The sequence below is a fragment of the Pseudonaja textilis genome, chromosome 5 (genome assembly GCF_049901715.1).
Source record: "Pseudonaja textilis isolate UNSWEBS1 chromosome 5, rPseTex1.2, whole genome shotgun sequence".
In the NCBI taxonomy this organism is placed as follows: Eukaryota; Metazoa; Chordata; class Lepidosauria; order Squamata; family Elapidae; genus Pseudonaja; species Pseudonaja textilis.
Window position 1 is genome coordinate 44,029,841 of NC_141994.1, and position 21,667 is coordinate 44,051,507.

General features: G+C 33.4%; 1 protein-coding gene and 1 long non-coding RNA gene across 3 annotated transcripts in view; one reads left to right on the forward strand and one right to left on the reverse strand.

The window, feature by feature from the left end:
* The first annotated feature begins 6 nt into the window (after window positions 1-6).
* On the forward strand, window positions 7-21,654 carry LOC148125619 (uncharacterized). Of its 2 annotated transcripts, XR_015743862.1 has the most exons (5): window positions 7-749; window positions 4,314-4,436; window positions 9,389-9,494; window positions 9,810-9,903; window positions 10,676-12,802. It is a non-coding gene; the product is annotated as an uncharacterized LOC148125619 (long non-coding RNA). The 2 variants fall into 2 exon arrangements; XR_015743863.1 differs by lacking the exons at window positions 7-749; window positions 10,676-12,802 and adding an exon at window positions 21,004-21,654 and having other exon boundaries at window positions 4,327-4,436.
* The window catches only part of AGBL3 (AGBL carboxypeptidase 3), a 42,334-nt gene continuing 23,805 nt past the window's right edge, over window positions 3,139-21,667 (reverse strand). The window contains exons 8-22 of the mRNA XM_087934679.1: window positions 20,919-21,081; window positions 19,983-20,109; window positions 19,170-19,270; window positions 18,990-19,081; window positions 18,775-18,823; window positions 16,600-16,698; window positions 15,846-15,914; window positions 14,573-14,686; window positions 12,796-12,889; window positions 10,371-10,442; window positions 9,344-9,517; window positions 8,096-8,126; window positions 6,960-7,171; window positions 4,386-4,635; window positions 3,139-3,887 (exon numbers count right to left, since the gene is read on the reverse strand). Coding sequence (XP_087790805.1) covers window positions 3,656-3,887; window positions 4,386-4,635; window positions 6,960-7,171; window positions 8,096-8,126; window positions 9,344-9,517; window positions 10,371-10,442; window positions 12,796-12,889; window positions 14,573-14,686; window positions 15,846-15,914; window positions 16,600-16,698; window positions 18,775-18,823; window positions 18,990-19,081; window positions 19,170-19,270; window positions 19,983-20,109; window positions 20,919-21,081 — 1,879 coding nt within the window. The 3' untranslated portion in view covers window positions 3,139-3,655. The remainder of the gene's footprint in view (window positions 3,888-4,385; window positions 4,636-6,959; window positions 7,172-8,095; window positions 8,127-9,343; window positions 9,518-10,370; window positions 10,443-12,795; window positions 12,890-14,572; window positions 14,687-15,845; window positions 15,915-16,599; window positions 16,699-18,774; window positions 18,824-18,989; window positions 19,082-19,169; window positions 19,271-19,982; window positions 20,110-20,918; window positions 21,082-21,667) is intronic.

The following is a 21,667-nucleotide window of genomic DNA, read 5'->3' on the forward strand; positions in this document are numbered from 1 at the left end:
GATTTTCTAGGTCTAGAATTTAGGTTCTTAAAATATTTCCTCTTAGAAGCAGAAGAAACACCTGCACACACCAATAGCAAGAGAACAGAAACACTTGACAAATAGTGTTGTGCCCTTGTGCACATACACAGAAACGTGATGCAAGGCACAAAATGCATAAGGTACATAGTTTCTAGGCAGTTATTATAACTGCCAATTGTAGGCTTCCTTCCTATTTTTTTGGTTCTGTAGGGTTGGGATTTTGTTGCTTGATTTTTCTTCTAAGTAGCCCAATTAGAACAAACAGATTTTTTTAATGCTTTTATCAGGAATAGCCATATATAATTTCATTGCTGTCTTATTGTTAGGATTCTTTCACATAAGATCTGAAAAAGCTTACTAAAATCTAAAAGTGATCTATTCACACAGACTTAATTTATGTGTACAGCTAGTCCTCATTTACAACTGGATCTGGCAACTGCTTGGCTAAGAGACACAAGCATAGAGTGAAACATCATGCGATTATGCCAACATAGGATATCAGTTCCAGTTGCAGTTGTTAAGCAGGTCACTGGACTGCAGCTTGTATTTTCTTGCTGGCTTCTCCAGATTTTGTTTTTCCAAAGTCTGCTGTGAAGATTGCAAATGGTGATCATGTCGTGAGGGAGACAACTTTGACAACTGGTCATAAATCTTTTTCAGCACTGTGGGTAACTATGAACAGTCTCTGAATAAGTGGCCAGTAAGCAAGGACTCCTTTCTTGTTACAGGTATGTTTACCCAGCATAGAAGCACCTGCTAAGATGAAATCTTGGTGTTCTTTATACTCTTATATCTGAATATGAGCAAGTTCATTTTGTTGTTTTGTGTGGTACAGAAATGGAAATGGGACACATTTCATTTTGATTTTCCCTCCTATCTATCTAAAAAATCTGAAACAGCATCCTGTTCAGACAAAAATACTTCAACTTTTTACTGATTTTTCAAATTTTTGCATTTTTAATTCATCTCTTTTAGTCTATAGGCCTAATCGGCTGAGCCACTCCAGCAGCACATAAGTGATTAATTGTTTCAAATATTGACTATCTTAACTGCTCCTCCTCATTCAAGTATCTTCTATTGGTTATTTTTTTCTTCTCTCTCTTTTTATAGTAATGTAGAGGTATATTTAAAAAAAGAAAAAAAATCACTAATACTCCAATGGGAACAGAGGAGGAATTCAAGTGAAAATTAACAATAGTTAGGGATCCTAGTGAGGATCAATAGGAAAGAATAAAATGGGCTAACTGCAGTAATAGTCATATCGTTTTCATTAAAAATTCCAAAATCCATAGTTGAACTAAAGTTAGTAGTGCATGAACAGTCTGGAACAGATCCGGGCATTTTTTGGCTGCAGGCCATATTTGGCCCTTTGGCTGTTCTTGTCTGACCTGCACCATTGGGGGAGCGGTGCCAGGGGACGGGTGGCAATTCACCGCAGTTCCATTTTTCCATGTAGCCCCTTAGAGAAATTAATCACCTGCCCCTATTTTAGGAGGATCTTGGCTATTCAAAAGCTCTTGGTTGGATAACAGAAGTGTACTCAAATGCTGACTGGAATTTCCATTTATTTCTAATTCCAGGTAATTCTGCAAAAATAATGCTTTAACATGTATACTATTCGTTGATGATAGCAATTATGTTTGGAAGATTTAGCAGTAAAAGAAAACCAAGTCGCCCAGTGGTGGGTTTCAAATAATCCCACTACCGTTTCTTCAAAAATATGAGCGCATGCACATGCATGCACAGGAAGCTTCCGTGCACATGTGCAGCTTCCACCATACAGCGAGACTCGACCGAGCCACCTTTTGGGGCCTGCTCCCCTCCATCTCTGCTCTCCAGGACAGTGGCTGCTTCTCTCCACACTGCTGGGAGAGCTTTTTGTACAATTTAGCAGCTGTGAGCCGCTGCTTTCCTCTAAGTCCCATCGGGAAAACACTACGGCACAGAGAAGCAGCAGCCATGTTGAATGCTGTTTCAGCCACGGCGCTTTCCGGATGGATAGCAGCTCACAGCTGCTAAATTGCACAAGATGCTCTCCCAGCAACAGCAGCAGCGGAGAGAAGCAGCTGCCGACCCGGAGAGCACATGGAGCATTTCTGCGAGTAATCGAGGCGAGGGGACGGAAGAAATGGCTGCAAGGACTCCATTGCAGTGCTTTCTGGATAGGACTTGTTACAGGTAAGAAGAACCATCCAGTCCATTTCCAAACCACTTTGGTCCTCCTGTGCCCCCCCTCCCCCCACAGCCCGTCAGCCTATTGTGGCAGGCAGCAGGCCGAATAAATTTTTATGGCCCATGATTTGAAGCTAAAAGAAGGTGGTGGCATACGGGTGGAGGCCTGGGGCAAGGCCAGAGCAGGAGAATGGCGTGTTTCCCCGACCCAGGTGAGGCAGGGTGGAGTGGGCAGGGCCAGCCAGTAGTGTGATTACATCTATGAGAGAGTGCTTCATGCAGTGCAACAAAGACCTTCCTCGGTGTCAGTGCTGGTGAGGTGAGCTAAGGCATGGTAATCCGCTCTGCCATGCAAATCGGCTAAGCTAAAAAACAAGGGAATTTAGAACTGGAAAAGGTAAAGGTGGGGCAGTTGGGAGAGGCCAGCCAGAGGTGGTATTTGCTGATTCTCCAAACTACTCAAAATTTCTGATACTGGTTCACCCGAATCAGTCCAAACCAGCTGAATACCATCTCTGAAGTTGCCAAATAACACAGTGGTTGGATACCATCAAACATGACACAGGCCAAACAGAACAACTCAAGAAAATAGTGCATGATTGGAAAATGGCCCATAGAATCATCAAGAGTCTGACTGGACTGAATGGATAGCATTATCATCATCATTGCCTTACTAAGTGACAAAAATTAAAAATGTATAATACTATACGTATTAGAACGTAAGTTTTCATGGATGGGATTTCAGTTCACTGGATCGATCAGCTGGCAGATATATATAATTATTGATACTTGGAATTTACCAGGGATCAGCAAAAACTGGTGTCTTTCAATATAAAATTGGTCACATGGTAGTTATTTGTAATTATAATTATTTTTAAGTATAATTAAGATGAAGTTCATTGGAAACTAGGAATAATTAATTATAAGGATTTCCAAGACATTTATATACAGCGATGTATATTTTACCTCTTCATAAGAAACATGGAGTTAATTATTGCAGTCCCAAATTGGAAAAGTAACCTTATTTCCTCTATTGCATGCTTAAGACAAACCCAAAGAGAAACCATTTAAGTTTATAGTTTTTTTTTTCTCTTTTAGATTCAACACTTTATTATGGAATGAAAATCCTACCCGTTTAATATGATTTGGCATTGAGAAACCCAATTCCCATCTCATTTTTTCCAGATCATTTTGTTGAAATATTATATTTAGAAATGAAATGATTCAACTTGCTTCCATGTGCAATTGGCTAACAATAAAAATAAATAAATCAGATCATATTTTAGTTTTCTTTATATTATTCACAGCCACCTCTCTCCCAGATGTTCTAGTTTGTATCCAATATTCCAATCTTGTGCATGCAACATCTTCCCAGTATGGTGTTTAAAGAGGTAAAACAGTCTGCTCAGATGATATCACTTCTGCGTAGTCCGAAACAGTACAAAAGAAACTGCACCTCGTGTTACGCATGAAAAGAAATCCTCTCAGTTGTATTTGGAAGATCTTGCACTGAAGGTCTGTCACTTTTACATCTCTTAGGAAAAAATTTACTTGCACTCTGGCAAAGCAGGTTTCTTGATAGCATTTTTGGCCTGCTTTGTAGTAGAGACCTGGACGGTTCATTGTCTTCAGAATGTTTCACTAAAATTGTCTTGTTGGGCCCTTTTGTAGTCAGTAAAGTAGCCAGGCGTGGTCTGCACAAATAAGGAAAACAAAGTAATTTTAAAGAGCAATACCTTAAAATTATTTTGCAAGTTGTATATATGATTCATAACATACTTGTTGATAATCCAGGCTGTCCACCACAACAGAGACCATGTTTGTTTTTAGAATCAGTGAATCCGGATGTAAAACATAGATGACTGGAAGCTACTTATTTTGAAAAAGTACAAAATTTTATATATACGTATATTACATATAAGTATATACGTATATTTTTTCTTCCTGACTTGCTGTGGCCACATTCTTTATTCAGTGAGTTCAGAATGCTTCTTTATATTATTTGTAATATAATTTAATTGAAATTTACTTCAGTGAAGTATTTCTTGATCTGGAATTGTACTGTTTTGCTGAATCTTCTGTTCATTGTTACAGAAACTTGATTTTCTCACTAAAAACAGGAATCACAAAACAACTTTGGATGGAAGCATTAAACGTCAGTCTGAATAGAATAGATACTACATTTTACTTACCGGTGTCGGCCCAAGGATTTTAGATGTCGTTCACTCCTCAAATATTTTTCGGTGGGTTGACTGTATTTTCCCTCAGACATCAAAGGAAGGGAGAGTAGTAAATCTTGATTAATAGAAGACCTGTTCAGTTTAAGACCTTCTTCACAGTTCCCTCTAGCAATTCTGTTAGTTTTAGCATTCCTTGCTGGTGACAATTCCTTTACTTTATCTTTGCTTCCAGGTACATTACTTTTTTGTGTCTCGGGGAAACCTGTGATCAAAAACAAGTAAATTTGAGACAATGTTTCCAAAGATCAATTGAATATACAATTCAACAATTTAGTCCTAGCCCCTTTTACATGATTTTTTTTCCTGTAATGTATTAATAAATTTACATTAGCCTATTCTACAGAAGAAAAATAATCCTCCCATCCTGCAGTATCCTTCTTTCAGATCTTGGAGTCATGTGAGCGTATATCATATTATATTCAATTAGGAAAAATGTATTTCAAGTTGGCCTTTGTGTCATAAATCATTATGTTCATTTATGATCTGATATTTTAAAAATTTCCCTGATATCTTAAATTTTCCCCCAGATCATCTTCTCTTATGAAAAGGATTCTGAGCTCTGCAGAGAATATGTGCATGTTTGAGAGAGAGGGACAGAAAGGAAGGAAGGAAGTTTATCTGACAGTAATATGGAAGTGACATGTCATTGTGAGGGATTTCTTCTTCTTCCATGTTTAGTCTTCAGCACAAGGATTTCAGCCAACTATAATTCTGTCCCAGCTTAATTTTTAATTCTTTCGAAGTTTTAGAATATTAGCTCTCACAGAGCTTTTCAATTCATAACTCTGGCTGGGATATCACTCCCCCAGAGAGAATTGATGGGCAATATGTGACCTTGTTCTTTCAACAAATCCATCATATATGTAAGTTTCATCTGTTCCTAGATTAGAAAGCTCTGCATGTAAGTCATTCATGCCTTAGTCACTTCCCATTTGGATTTCAACATGTTCTGCAAGGGGTAGCCCTTGAAAAGCATTTGGAAGTTTCAAATGGTCCGGAATGTAGCAGTGGCCAGTACTTGATGCATTAGGTTCAACACTGTGACACAACTGTTGCATGACCCACACTGGTTTCCAGTAGACTTCCAAGTGCAATTCAAAGTGCTGGTTATACCTTTAAAGCCCTATAGGGCCATCTTAATTGACGTTCACGTGTCTCCAGTAGTTTTTGTCCACCCTGCCACATCCAATAGTGCTGTGTGCTTCAGGCTCCTTATTTGAAATTATATTCTGGAACCCAAGACAGGAGACATGCCTTCTGTGTAGTGATTGATACCTGTTCTATGGAACATCCTCCTCGAGATCTACATGGTCCCAGCCTTCCAGAAGGTTGTGAAAACCTGGCTTTTCCTTCAGGCATTAGGGCCAGGTTGTTAGTGGATCCTAATACACACATTTTGGGGACTAAGTATGATGCCCCCAACTCTTGTAATCTATTATGATTGTTTTTAATTGTATTTTTTGTTCTGTCATTTTTCTACTCTTGCTACCAACCCAGTTGTTTTAAGTTGGATGGGAAGGAAGGAGGGAGGGAGGAAGAGAAGAAGGAAGGAAGGCCCTCAAGTTCAACTTGCTTGGTTTCATAATTTAATGAACCACATAAAGTTCCCCAATGAGTTTTCCCCCAAATTATTTCATGCACAACCCAAATAAAAGGTGATATAAAAGTATAATAAATTAATAACTAAAAATGGGATTCTAAAATCTCAACTCATCTATATATTTAAATCTTAGAAACAGCCCACTACCCCAGAAGCTGTTCACTCAATATCAAAAGTGTATTTCAAGTCTTACTTTAAAATAAGTAATGATATAATGATGTGAATGATTAAAAATAAATTTAAATCATTGTTAAATTTAATTGGTACTCTGTATCAGTCTTTTCACAGAAGGCATTATGTATATACATTTGTGTTTTTGTATGATGTGAGGCTAATTCATTCTCCATATCCTCTTTTGAGCGGTACTGGATATACATTTCATAAAGTAGCATGAAAATTATATTTTATTAAATGTTCTTCGACTTCTAAACACTGGCTTTTCTCACCCAGAATACAAATTTGTAGTTCAAACATTATTTCCAGTTATTCCTCTCCTCTGAGAAGGAATAAATGAGAACGAAAAAATACAATGTGAATAAACATTTTATGTTTGTATCAGATGGTAACCAACCCAACCCTCATTTTGCCAGCTTGACAGGCAGGTTAAAATGGCTAATCATGAGCATACGTGATTGAAATATGTTTTACTACTTTTTGCTATTATTGACTCTGTAGTTGATTAATTTATCAGAATATTCTTCAGTAAGTAAGAAGAAATCCTCAAGCTAAAATTAGTATTCCTTTTCCTAAGAAAGATAATGTATCCACTAAAATATTTTAACAAGTTGCTCATCAAGACTTGGAAAACTTTAAGGTCCCGCCCTTTATAATATACAAGTAAACTAGCCAATGTATTTTCGAAATTTTGATGAGAATATAAAACCCATTGTAAATGATAAAGATTTAATTTCCAATATGAGAAAAACCTTTGATTTCGGGAGATGCCTTCTCTTTACAACTATTGGTTTTTCCAGATTGATACTTTTCTAATCGCCAGGTCGCAGCTTTTTTATATGGAGCATTTAAATGGATTTCTTGAGCTAGAGCAATATTTTGTAGTTCTTTTTCTTCTAACTGCAGTGTAACACAGCTCCTTTCAGGCTGATTTTCTGCTTCTGGCTGAGGCAGATATAAAGAGCTGAAACAGATTAAGATTAAGCATCTCAAAACTCAGAAGAAAATAACATGCAAAATGAATGAATTCTTAGTGATACAAAAAGGATACATTTCAAAAATGTTGTGACTTCTGAAATATACAGTACAGTCAAATCAATCATTTTGTGAAATAGTACTTATGCTTACATTTATGCAATATTTGGATATGAAAAATTTGACTTGTTTCTGAGCTTCTAGGAACTGGCAAATGTTTCTTTTCTAATATTTATAAGCAAATTTTGCATAACTCATTTTAAATAAGTGGATTCTTAAAGTATTGATAAATACTAAAATGACTTTATAGCATTCAGTATTTTTCAGAAAACATATCGTGGCACAATCATAAAGCTTATTAAAAAGCTGAATAAATTAAGACCTAGATATAATCACTTGGACTACAATCCATTTAAAATGTGAAATTATGACTTCTGAATAACCTACTGGTTGTATCTGCACTAATAAAATATCATTTCTAAAATAAGTGTTCTTCTCTCTCTGTAGATTATAACTAAGTGTCATGGCAAGCTTTATCCCATAAGAGAACACTCCAACTGTCAATATGAAAGAGAAGAAATTCTCTTAGAATGATGTTTTACCCTTTGCAGATTTTTTTAAATTACTTCTAATATAAATTATATGAAATTTATTGCTCAGTTAATTAGAGTGAACTTTTTGATTAAAATAAATCTACTAAATAGTACTTGCACCCAAGCTTGCAATGTAAAATTTATTGTAAGACAGAATGATAGAAAGATAATTAAAATAAAGACTAGAGAAAATCATTTTATAAAGCACATGTGCAATCTTACCTGACTGATCCATATTAAATTAGATTCTATGAGATTTTTCCAAAGGTTTAATATGAGGGTTTCAGAAATTGCTAATAACAAATACACAGTTTTCCTACCTTGGGTGACTCTCCAGTTGTATAAATGATGCTATAAATAAGAGAAAAAGACAACGAATGGTATAATTAAAAATAAAGGTCCTTATTTATTACATGGATTTCAATCCTTTTTTATGTTAAGAATGAAAATCATTATTCTCTTCCCTGTTAGAGAGCCACATTAATATTTTTGATTACTATTGTAGTTTTTATACAAGAAAATAATTCTGCTTATGTTCATTCATTTGGACGCTTAAAATTAACCAGATGGTATAAATCCTTGTTTTAAATATTTTAAAGATATTGTTAATCTAAAAAAAATTAGCTTCTATTTATTTATTAATGATTTACAACAAAACAAAATTGGCCTTGGCCTAAATAGTTCCTTCCAACTCTATGATTATATAAAAATACAGAATTTATGAAAAAATGGCTCATGGAAATTGTGAACATCAAAATTATTGTTGTGATATTTTGGATTATTGTTGAAGAACTCAAGCAATTAAGCACATTTTTTTATATTTGAGGTCATGTATATTTAAATATTCTAGAATGACATAGTATGTAATATTCACGAAATAATAACCTTTTTTTTGTATGGTGTAACTCCAAACCCTAACCATTGCCAGATATTAACAACTGGCAATGGTTTAGCTGTTAAGCCTCTTATATTTGAGGAAATAAGATGGAAATTCAAAACCCTATTTAGCTGTTAAGCTCTACACTGGGGCTTGGGCAAGTTGTAACAGCACACTTTATTAGATAGTTATCTGGATAAAAATGAGAAAATTCCTAAGTACCTCTATGATGTTTGATGGTTTCTAAAATCTATAAAAATGTTACATTATCTTAATCTGTATATCACTCATACATTGATTAAAATGACTTTGTCTTCCCAATCTGTCACTTTTGGGGTGTCCTGAGAACTAGTAAATAGAGTCATAGCCCTAACACATGGGTGTTAAACTCACGGCATCACATTGCCGTCACGTTATGTATTGCAACGTTATTCCCTTTGCGGAGCTGGGGTGGGCATGGCCTACATGTGACACATCCTGCCCACTGGCTGCCAGTTTGACACCCCCGCCCTAACACAACTGAAGGGTGTCAGGTTACAGAAGCCTTCTAAAACTGGCTGTAATTACCATCAGATTTGTCTATGAAAGGAAATAACCATATAATATTTACTATACCTGCATGGTTGATCACTTCTTATTATGTATTGCCTCCCCCTCCCCAATCTCATAATATTGTGCTATAATACTTAACTTTTCTGATGGATGCTTACTTCCCTCTTCATATTTTCCACTTTAGGAAGTCGGCAACCCAGAAGTGCACTATTTTTCCTTGGTGTATTGCACATTTGGTTATTAGCAGTGGGAGGTAGGAAAAGTCTCTGGGAAACAACGTGCTTAAAAGGGTGAGTTAGGTCCCATCCAAAATCTGTTTATATAAAAGACCAAACCCAGACACAGTACTGTAATACAATCTTGAGTGATAAAAGTTGACTGTATTAAATATAGTTAAGGAACCTATCTAGCTCTTAAGTGCCTAGATTTGCTCTCTCATACTGTACATACAATCTTATTAACTAGAAAATGCTGAATGTGTGTACATTTATTTGCAATTAAGTCAACTGACATGTAACTAAGTTTGAAAATTAAGAAAAATGCAAAATTACGTCACTGAATTTATTTTGTAAAACACTACTATTATAATCATATTTTGTTTTTAGTTTTTCTTCACAATCCTAAAAGCTGGAGGTGTAATTATTTTATCAAGAATCACAAAATTGAAAAAAGAATTATGGCAAATGTCAACTTGATTTGGTAAGTCTGGCCAACAGAAATGATATCAAACACTTAACACTTTTCACTGCTTTCAAACAGCATTCCATTTCCACCCTCAGACAAGATAAATTTTACCCAAAAGGGACATTTTAGCTGTCAGCATTTTAGGGATTAGATTTCATTTAGACATTTTATATATGTTTACATTCCGTAACAGTATTTACTCTTCGGTAGTTTTTCTATAGTATTAATTTGTTAAATTGGAATCTAATTCTTAATATGCCTAGGAAAATCAAGAAGCATAGTTCACTTCCACTGTAATAAAATGCAGAATTAAATAATTTATTCTTGTAAACTGTGACTAGACCTGGGAACAAGCACTGTGGAAACAGCTTGGCTACAAATATGTATTTCATAGTCATAATTTCATTATATTGTGCTGCCTGTAAATATAATGTTTATACATGCATTTCTATCTTAATCGTACTTATAAATGAATCACTCACTTAATCCTTGCTCAGGGAAATAATGACTCAGATACTGAAGAGTATATTTACTTGGCACATTCGGTATAGCATCTGAGAAAAAGAAATTAAAGATATGAAAGCGATACAGTAATGGATTTATTGTGGCCATAGACATTCATGATGATAAAAAATGCCATCCTATCTCTTGTACGTGTATTCCAATATTGGAGGAAAAATATGATTCACAAAGTTTGTGTTGAGATGTCATTACACACATTTCATTCCTTTCCTCATCATCCTAGAAGCTTTTGGCTGTTGCTTTTATTTGTATTGATAAAATATAGATAAATGAACAAAATGAGCCACCTTCTTCACTGGCAAAGATGACTAATGCTTATAGAGTAGGATATATGACAGAGACCAGTGGATGTATCCTTTACTGTATGATAATGTTTATGTTGCTATGTTGTTTATGTGCAGCAATCAGTATCCTCAACATCTCCCAGCTTACACTTCCTCAAACATAACTTCATGTGTGTGAATTATACCAACAGTTATTAAGGTTTACTGTATATAATAAGACATTTGTTACCTGTTAGCTTTTAAGGTACCACAAAATTTGGTAACAGCCCAGAGTTGGGCTGCATATAAATTTAATAGATAATGATGATGATGCAGATAAAATATAAATCCTCCAGATAAGTTTGTTTAAAAGTATGTGTATTTTGATTTGCTTTCCAAGAGGTAAATAGAGATATCTGGGATAGTTCTGATATAACTTCACATAATTAATATTAATTAGTATACCATAAGAAAAAAGGGCTTATTTCAATAAATAAATTAACACAAGCAATAGGCTTATGTGTTTGCTTTCTGTCCTTGCATTGCTCTTTCCCATTCTCTTCATCTCAAAGTATATGCGTATTCAGTATTGGGCTATAACATAATAATATAATATATTGCATTTATGCCACTGTGTGTACACTAGTAAACTATGTTTACCAGATCTGGTATAATCCAGAACGTTAAATTACAGTTTAAAGATTTTGTAATAATAATTTCCATATTGGAATGCTATGATAATCGACATTTAACAAAATATTCTGAGAGTTAGTCATGATATAGTGAGAAGAGGAAAAGTAAGGATTGCTGTGGCAGTTCAATTTGTATTCATATTCACAATTATTAAATTAAGGTATAATCATCTAAGATGGGTCACTGATTAGCCTAAGACATGTGATAGATTTTGTGACTTAACAGAACTTTAGATTCAATGTTTCACATTCTAACTCTCTCTCTAAAATGCATACACCTTTGTGAAATATCTATGGGATTAGAAATAACCCTAATCTGAATTTTTAAAATGTTTTCTTGTAGTACATTTTTCTGAAAAAGAGTCTATTTTATCTAATGTATAAAAAGTTCAAAAAAGTGGTAGACACATACATACACACACTCACTAAAGAATAAATGAAATTACAGACCTCAAGACATCCTCATCTAGTATTTTGTATCCAGAATGTCAAGCATGTCTATATGCACCATGAGTTTATCAGGAAATTAAATGGCAGGTTGGAAGAATCATGTATTTTTTTATATAAAGGTTTTACATATAAAGTTTCCACACTTAATTACCTATTAAAATACAAATTGGGAACACAGAAAATGTCCAGTAGATGTACTAAGTGAACAATATAAAATATAAGAAGTGTAAACAAAAACATTGTATAACCTTTGTTCAGACTCTAGAAGAAAGGATTTAATCTGAGAATAAATTCTAGTTCTTCTGTAATCTTTACGTGCAATTATGTTGGATGGGAATTTAAAGTGAGAATCAAATGTTTAAGGGGAATAAAAGACTAGCTTCCTCCATATTATTATTTTTTAAACTGTCCAATGCAAGTATAGTGTTAGAGCACATGATCAGTTTACAGATATCTTATCACCAAAACACATTTTCCTCTGTCCTCTCATAGTAGCATTATATCTGCAAACAAGATAGGGCTCTATAAAGATTTTAAAAATCATCTTTTTAAACCGGCATTTAACAATTCCTGATTGTGTATTTTAAAATTTTAATGTTGTAATGTTTAATTTCATAAAATGAGTAAACAGTTTACTTTATTGTAGGTGTTATTTTTAATATGCTTGACTCACTCGTTCATTCAAATTAAGTGGTAACTACCAGTGGAACTCCCTCCCTCCAACCATAATTATTTTATGTATGCATTTTATTTTATTCATCACACTTTTACTCCAGCTATCTAAGCTAAGTCTTTAATACATTTTACGGGCAATGTTAGTCAGTAGTGCATGTACTTGCTACTTCATAGCTAAAACAGAGCATGGAAAGTTATAAGGACATTATATAGGAGTTGGAAGATTATATAAAATGTAGAACATACCCTATTTATAGTGCACCATGTAAATAACAAAATGTACAAGCTGATAAAAATGTTCTTACCTTTTTTAGAGGGGAAAGCCATTTGATCTGGTTTACTTTTTAAAATGGAACTAGTTTCTTTAAACAATTCATGAACCCCTGCTAAAGCCTTTGACTATTAGAGAAAACAGAGACAAATGCATGATTACTATTCTTCAACATTTCTGAACTCCCTCATTTCTTTTTTCATATGTAAAGACTAATTAAAATATGTGATGAATAGTTTTATGGCACAGACTATAAGTAGTCTGGGTATGCTAAATACTGCTGCATCTTTCCTCATTATGTTTGATCATAATTCCAAATTATAGATGCTTTAGTCTAAATTGAGAGAATTAGAGAAAGTGAAGACTAACACATTTGAAGGGTACCAGGATGAGGAAGAGTGGTTTAAAGAATGGAATGCTTACAGATGAAGTATTCTTTCTGCACATAAACTCAATAACTTAAAGCCTAAACACTATCTATTTTATTTTTAATCAGTCAAACGTAACCTTAGTATATGAACATCCACATACCATGCTCTTTTGGAATGAAGAACATTAATCAAAGAATAGAAAAGGAGTAGGAAATATTAAGGCAAAGGAACAGAAGGCATAAGGCATGAGCAAAGGGGACAAAAGTCTACTTTATACCTATAGTTTAGTACCTATACACTAAGTCTAGTTTACAGAAATGCCATCAGACCTCTCTTTTCTTGTAAATTGCACAATAAAATCACTCTTCTTTATATATTTGTTTTTCAATTTGACTGTCATATATGGTTGCGATGTGATCAAATCACTGAACACACTTTTTGCGCACTGGTCATTTTTGAATGAGATCCACTTCTTGTTTTACCATACCTACATATTAAATATTCCATTTCCAATGCATTCAATTTACTTTTCTTCCTGGCATAACCAACTTTCATGTGTAATAAAACAGGCAGAAGCATATTCTTAAACATAAAAATGTCACCTCCTTTTGCAATATTGTGGACAACATTACTTGCAATAAAATATACAACTGCCTATATGCTAGTTACATACTATATTTCCTTGTAATAGCCTATATGCTATTGTAGTGATGTCTTCTTCCAGTGTTAGCACATCTTTACATTTCTCCACTTAGGTCCTCAACTTTAGTAAACATTCTGTAAGCTTACATATGAGTGAAATTCTATAAAGTCATATATATTCATATGATTGCTTTGCTTTTCACTATGTATAACTTGCAATTGCTGTTAAATACACTAATTTGATACATTAATTTTCAGAACCATATAATCAATATTAACTGCAAATCATTCAGACTGTTAGCTATCATCCACATACATATACATTCAAATCCAAAACCAATCCCATTTAAGTCACCTTAACCATTCCTTATATGATTATCCCAAACTTTCAGCATCCCCAAACTTACCAATGTGACCCCCTTTAGTTTTTGCATTTAATCTTGCTATTTTTATCTTTGTAGAGGGGAACAATAATGGCACTATTCTAATTTAACAGAAACAATGTAATGTTCACACACACAAATATTAAACAATTCCTATAGCAACTTCAATTATGATGATCTTAGGAATGGGAAAAGCAGGAAATGGGAAATGCCAAATTGGCTGTACAATATAATTCTATTTTAGTAATTTAAATATATATTTAATCATCGCGATAACTTAAATGATGCACTGCATGAATATAATATTTGTTAATGGTAACTGTATAGCAATAAGATTTAAAAGTATATAGAAAAAAGAAGTCAGCATTCTCTTATTTATGTTGCAAAATTTATTCTACTAAGATGACAGCCAAACCTTTTTTGCATTTGTTGTTCTAGAAAAAGTCTCTACATTCTGCTTGGTAATTTCATACTTTTCTCTTTCCATGTTTTGTAACTCCATCAGTTTTAATTTCTGCAAAACCTGGGCCTGTTGGAGAAAGATAAATGGGTAACAAATATACGTAATAGAACAGAAAGAAATCTTGAGATTAAAAATTTCTTCACATATGACAGACAAAATCTGATGTAATATTATATTCAGTGCCTCAAACAGATTCCCTTTTGGACACCTGGATATTCTTCTCTTACAATTTTTTTTTTAAAAATGCCTTTTCCCAAGTTCATTTAGAGGCTGTAGTTAAGAGACTGAGATTCCTGTCTTAGAAGGCTGGGAAATAAAATGAATTCTGAAAATGAAAACAACTCAGTTGTTGAGATTTCTGTAACTTAATCCCTTTTCCATTTCAATAAATCTGATTAAAGAGACTTCTGTGAGAATATTGCTTTGGGGGTAATTGATTGTCAAGGCTTAAAACTAATGTCTCCAGATATTTAGACTACCACATCTATTATTTGTATCAACATGCCATGTTTGTTAGGAACAATGAACTTACAATCAAACACAGCTGGAAAGCAAACATTGGGGAAGGCTAGTTTATGATAAGCAATTCTTATTCAGTTCTAATTGTGTGTCTTGATAAGTATATCATTCCAGTGCATCAGAAGTGGCATCAAACAATTTCAGTAGATAGGAACACTGTAATATTGATATGGAAAAAGATGTACATCTACATTTTCAATGGTAACTTTCTGTAATGTCTTTAGCTGAAATGAAGAATTTGTATTTTATAATTATAAAAATATTACTTGTAGCAAAATTTATACATAGCGTTTCCCCTAACAGTAATTAACTTATTCAGAAATAGTTCATGTCTGCATTAGTGACTTGTAGAAACTTCATAGAATTACTCAGGCAGTTTTGAAATTATATCAAGGTTACCTCATTATGGTCATGCTGTTACAATGATGGTTGGATGAATTACCAGTTATATTTCTCTTTGGTCTAACTATAGAAGGACAGTTGAAAACATTTCAGGAAAAAAACCAATGAAAAAAGTGTTCATTTGATCTTGTTATGCATGGACAGATATGCACAGCAAAATAAAATAAACAAATGTGACTGGCTAGAATGACTTATTGCACACATAAGGTTTGCTATAAGTCAATTATTCATTATTTTCTGTAGAACCATTGTACCAGATCACTGAGCTTTATATTAGAATTTAATGATACAATAAAATATTTACATTTTTAATTATTTGTTCTTGGGTCTTGGAAACTCTGTGAGAAGGGGCTTCTGGTTTTTTGGATTCATTCTAAATAAGAAAAAAAACTAATCACTACAACGAATAATCACTCAAGATATAGAACTGTTTCCAGATTTTCAAGACTCTTATGTTTCTTTTCTACTTCTATTTCTACAGAAGAACAAAACATTCAGGATACAATCTTTCCGAATTACTGTATATCCCATAATAGGAAAATATTGTATTTAAATTTATAAGTATGTTTGTTTTTTTAATGTTCTGTAAGGTAAATTGTCCCTGATTAAGATCTCTCCTGATCTTATGATCTGTGAGAAAATTTTGTAGGCGAAATAACAAAACCACAGTCACAACAATAACATGAATAATATATCTTCATTAAATGGTTCCTTTGCTGGGCTAATATATAGTCTGAACTAATCTTATAGATCTTTCTAAACTACAGCACATATTGTTCATTCTTCCAGTTTCTTTCCATTTTTAAGTGAATTTTAAATATAATACAGAAATATAAATATCTACAATGGGAAGAAAAATAAAAAATAATTTAAAAAATGACTAAGAAAGCTATGGTTGAATTGGGAAGATCTGAAAAAAGAGGGAGGCAAGAAATTTAAAGAATACATTTATAAAAAAGAAAACAGATATAGTGGAAGCAACAGTGCTTTGGTGGAAGATGTAGAAAGTTATAGTAAATTATGTTTTGCACTTTTACTATACAATAATTATAATCTACCACTGGTTCATGTAAATGTTTAGAGTATCTTCTTCCTGAGGATTCCAAAACAAAACTTCTTTCCTTCTTTACTTTCAAATATTTTTTCTTTGATTTTGTCTGCCAAGAAAAAGAAAATTAAATTAGTTATATTTAACAAGGTTAAAGATAGTAGAATATTTACTTAAGTCTATTTTAATTATTAAACTAAACCAACCCTCACTATCTCCAAAATATTTAAAAGCAAATGCAAATGTTACAAGAAATATGACATATTTCTGTCAATTCCTACAATTTCCAAATTAGTGCAATCATTTTGATATGCCCAGCTAAGTTTTTTTTTTTAATGGTCTCATATTCACCCATAGCTGAAGCAACTCAGTGTAGTGTTTTCACTCTTTTCCCAACCCATTTTTCAGAGATGGCTGATATGACCAAGAGTTGGGATCTGCTCAGTTTCTAATTACTGTTTTAGACTTGAGGTTTAGACTTGCTTTGGTTTTTAGCGCTTGCCTCCATGGTATTGGGTATTTTGGTTTTGCTTCTAGAAAAAAATTGGACATCTGATTACTGCAGTGTCATCTCCTTGCAAATGATTGCCATTATGCTTTCTAATGAGTCAAATGCACTTTTAAAAGAACACTAGCACAGGTTGATTTAAGGCAGGAAAAGGAGCCAGGATGTGCTAACTTCTTTATTGCTGCTTCTGTTACCAATGACTACTTTTATAGGTTTTCCATTGTTTTTGCAAGCAAGGTTGATCACCCAACTTTTCTGATTTTATTACTACAGTTGGGAGAGATGCCATTTCACCTACTTCATCAGCTCCCTCTGTGTGTTGCCAGTCACTTCTGGTGAGACCTGTTTTTTCTTTGCTACACTTGTTAGAACAGGGCTTGCTTTTGATTGCTCTCTTCTGTTCCTTCCCAAGAGTGTTTATCAATATGTAACTATGTACATAGACCACAAGCTTGATATATCTTCCCTCTTTAAAGTACATGTGAACTTTGTGTTTCATTTACTCACTAATTAACAGAATGCCTATTCTTTCTGGCAATGTTCATGTTTTTAGAGTATCCTTGAGAAAGGATTATATTTCTGATATGGATTTGGCTTCAATAAAATCATTTTCACTGTCACTTGGGAAATTCTTTTTCTTGGCTTCTGTGGCTACTTTTCTTTCTAAATTTGTATTTTGGCTTTTTTGCAGCTAACATGAAGTAGGTGAAGCCCTAGGATATTAACAATGGTTATTGCCCTGCAGCAGATATTTCTTCTTTGCAGTCTCTCAATTGCAATGATAGCAGTGTCCTTCAAAAAACAAAGTTGTTGATGGATAGAGAGTAAAGTCTAATGTACAGTGAATTAGATACTTGTAACTTGCTCAGAGAGTCTGCCTGCCATAACTGATTTATCTAATTTCCTGTGTGATACTTTTAAAGAAGCAATTGGATAAACATTTCTCTGAAATGGTATAGGGTTCCTGCTTGAGCAGTGGAATCCCTTCCAACTCTTTTATTCTGTTATACCAGGCCAAAGAGACAATATGGAAGCTGATGGATCCTTTCAGACCTCATTGTTCTTTATGGCTTTCCAAATTCAGGCCTTTAAGATCCCTTCATTTTAAAGATCTTTTTAAAAGGTAATTTATTCAGTCATGGCTACTTCCATCTTAGAAAAATGGGAATTATCATCTGTGGCTTTTATAAGATCAGAAGACTTCTCTCTTAGTATGGATTTGGCAATTTGCATCTTCTGTTTTATGGAATTTAGTGTCAGATTATGGTTGAACATATTTTTTGTCAATTAGGTCAATGCAATAGTTTATCATAGTTTAATCATGCAACAGTTTATCTTAAGTATTGCTTTCCCTTACATTATTTTGCAAAAAAGGCATAATAGCGTAGAATCCATAATCTTATGCCAGCAGCTAATAATCAAACAAGGCAAATCAAATCACTGATACCCTTCAGCTTGAACCCTAGAGATGTAAGCAAGTATATAAATGTTTGAAATTACTTTTAATACACATTTTGTCTCATATACTTTATTTTGACATTGTAATTAAATGAAGGAAGATTATAATGTTTGGATATATCTCAACCATCTTACTTATCTCTATATTAAATGCCAAGAAAATACATTTCAAGTATAAAAGTGATGTAAATAGTTGAATGGTAATTTTTTTTACTGTACCTGGGTTTCTGTTTTATCAGTAAACTCATTAGAGTCTGAACTGTCTGAACTGCAAAAGAAAACAAATATGTTGTTTTGATTTACAGGATTGTGAACAATAATATGCTCAACTACATAATTACCTGATCAGATAACAGAACTGGGAAACACATCAGAGCTAATGATTTCACTTTTTAATATGGCTAGAAATATTTTTGGAGAAACAATCCATTTACCTAGAATCTCCTCTGTCTCCTATATCATTGACAGAGGCAGCTGGATCATCCTGTTTTACCAGTTCCTCCAATTCTTTCAGGCATTCATTGTACTAGGAGAGATCACAGAGTCAACAGTGAAAGTCAGTGCTTATTATTCAGTTCTGAATGAAAATGAAAAAAAAAGTTCCTTTGTATTACCTTGCTCTTCTTTTCAGTACAAAATGCCAATAATGAATCACAGAAATTGTATCCAATGGACTCCAAATCATTAGTACTGAAATGGGTAGCGTTTCTATTTCCTATAATACAAAAGGGAAACCATATTGGAAAAAAGAATTGTCCAGCAATAATTTTATGTACTCTGGAGAATATAAGAAAACTGAATTCTGGCTACTGTCAGATTATTATCTGTGATTATTACTATTACTATTGTTATCATCATCAAATAAAAATGTTATGAAAATATTCTTATATACTGTATTCTATAAATCATTGAAGAATGGTTGAATTTGTACAAACTGTATGAGGTGCTAAAACTATCCCTGAAGAATTAGCTACATTTTAAAATGTCTTTACTTTGTTTGTTTTGCACGACGATTATCTCATGACGCTCTACTCCAAACCTTCTGGCAATTAGGAATTTTGCTCCCTTCCCAACTTCACTCACAGGGCTAAAAGTAGCACATATAGTAATTGAACCTCATTTGTGATAATTGATATTCATAACAATTTTGTCTTTAAGTTAAATGAAATTCTAAAACATCTTTGTAAACAGCTAATTTCAACCTAGCCAGTTTTGAGGAAAGTTCCATCTGCTTAGTACTTGGCAGGCTAGGTTGGCAATTTAAGAAAAAAATATTCAAATAAGGCAATACCACTTTCATGGTTTGCCAAGAGTGAACATGTCCGTCTAGTCACTGGGAATTGATTATTTAGCAATTATCTCTATAATGCAAGAACTGTTTTTGAATGCATTAATTATTAGTTCTGGAGTATTATTACTTGTTTTACCCAGTTTAGAGCCACAGAAGGTCACTTCCAAGGTATAGCTGTTGTTGACGCCCATTTTCCACATAGCTACTCGACCTGTTCCTTCTTTGCCTTTCTGTATTTTAAAATTGCAATCTTGGAATGAGAACTTAATAGAATAAGAAATAAAATAAAGGTTAGCAATTCCTTCTAAAGAGACAAATTACTCATTGAGCAGATATGCAGACATGATTTAAAACAACCTCCTCAGATAATGCTCTCCCTTCAATATGGAAGCTATAATATCAAGCTTTCAATTTATGTGGTTCCTTTGCATAATTCATATCATTTCTGAAAGAAGGAAATGTATGATATGACCTTCTGCTCCTGTAGAAAAAACTGGAGTAATGCATAAAAATGTGAACAGCACAGCACAGCCACAATAAAATGTTTTAAAGATATGGTAGAAAATGGTGTACAGATGCAGTAGTTACTGTTTTATATGAACTAAAAATCCCACTGCAACTGCAAAAATCTGATCAAACTCCTAGGGTAGATCTATGAAACTGTTGTTAGTATAGAGATGCACAACCTAAAGTTCTGCTCAAAGATTTGGGCACATTGCTGACATGTTAAACATATTTGTTCAAAAGATGGTACTATAAAGAAAAGTGTATACATTGGAATATACAATGATGGTGTTTAATTTATTACATTTTAAATACATTTTTTCTTCTTATCCTACTACCACCCAGTACAGTACACTCAAAGACTAAGTGTTGTCCCAAACCTGAAAAACATTTATATCTTAATAGAATTAATAGTTAACATGATATGTCTGAAATCTATGTTTAAAATATTTATTAGATTTGAGGGACAGACTGATTCTGAGTTTACGATTATTACAGTACAATATTAAACTAACATGTAAAGGGATTCCAGGTTTGATTAATTATCTGACATTAAAAGTTGGCTTACTTTATCTGGACAATTTTTGCTCATAATGAAAGGAAAAATGCGCTGGAGTAAGCATGCCCTTTCATCTTGTTCTTTTTTTTCACAGCCATACATGAAGACATTTTCTTTCCTGCTATGACCGTGAAGATCACAGTATAGAAGAACATTTCGCTCTTCCATTATTCTGTTACAAGAGACAAAATCACATTATGAGAGCTTTGGTTATTGAAACTTAAATACTCTGGGGTTTTGGCTTATGTTAGAAATTGTAGGTATCATTTCCAGATAGTTTAGATTTTAAGTTACCCATTATATGAAGGCATGACAGCCACTAGTAGTGATCCAGTTTCAATAGAAGCTTTTTCATTGTATACACCTGGAGATTTAGCTTCATCTCCTTGTCACATCTCCCTTAATTTTGGGAAATATTAAATATACAATATTAAAAGTCTCTCTCCATAGTAGGTTAATATTAAATTGTATGGATGAGCTTAATTTTATATAACTTGATTAAGATATAGTGTATGACCTTTATTTTTATATATAGTACCTATTCTTTTCTTTTCCTCCAGAAATTGGTGTTTTCATTCCACGCCAATTATTAAAAAATAATAGTTACAATAAAAATTAAAGTACTGTACAGGAAAAGCCAGTAACCTCTGAACCAGAAACAAATAAAATGGAACAAGTTGGATAATAAAATCATGCATTCATTAACAGTGAACTAATATTGAACAGAGAATAAATATAGTAAACAGATAGAAGTGATT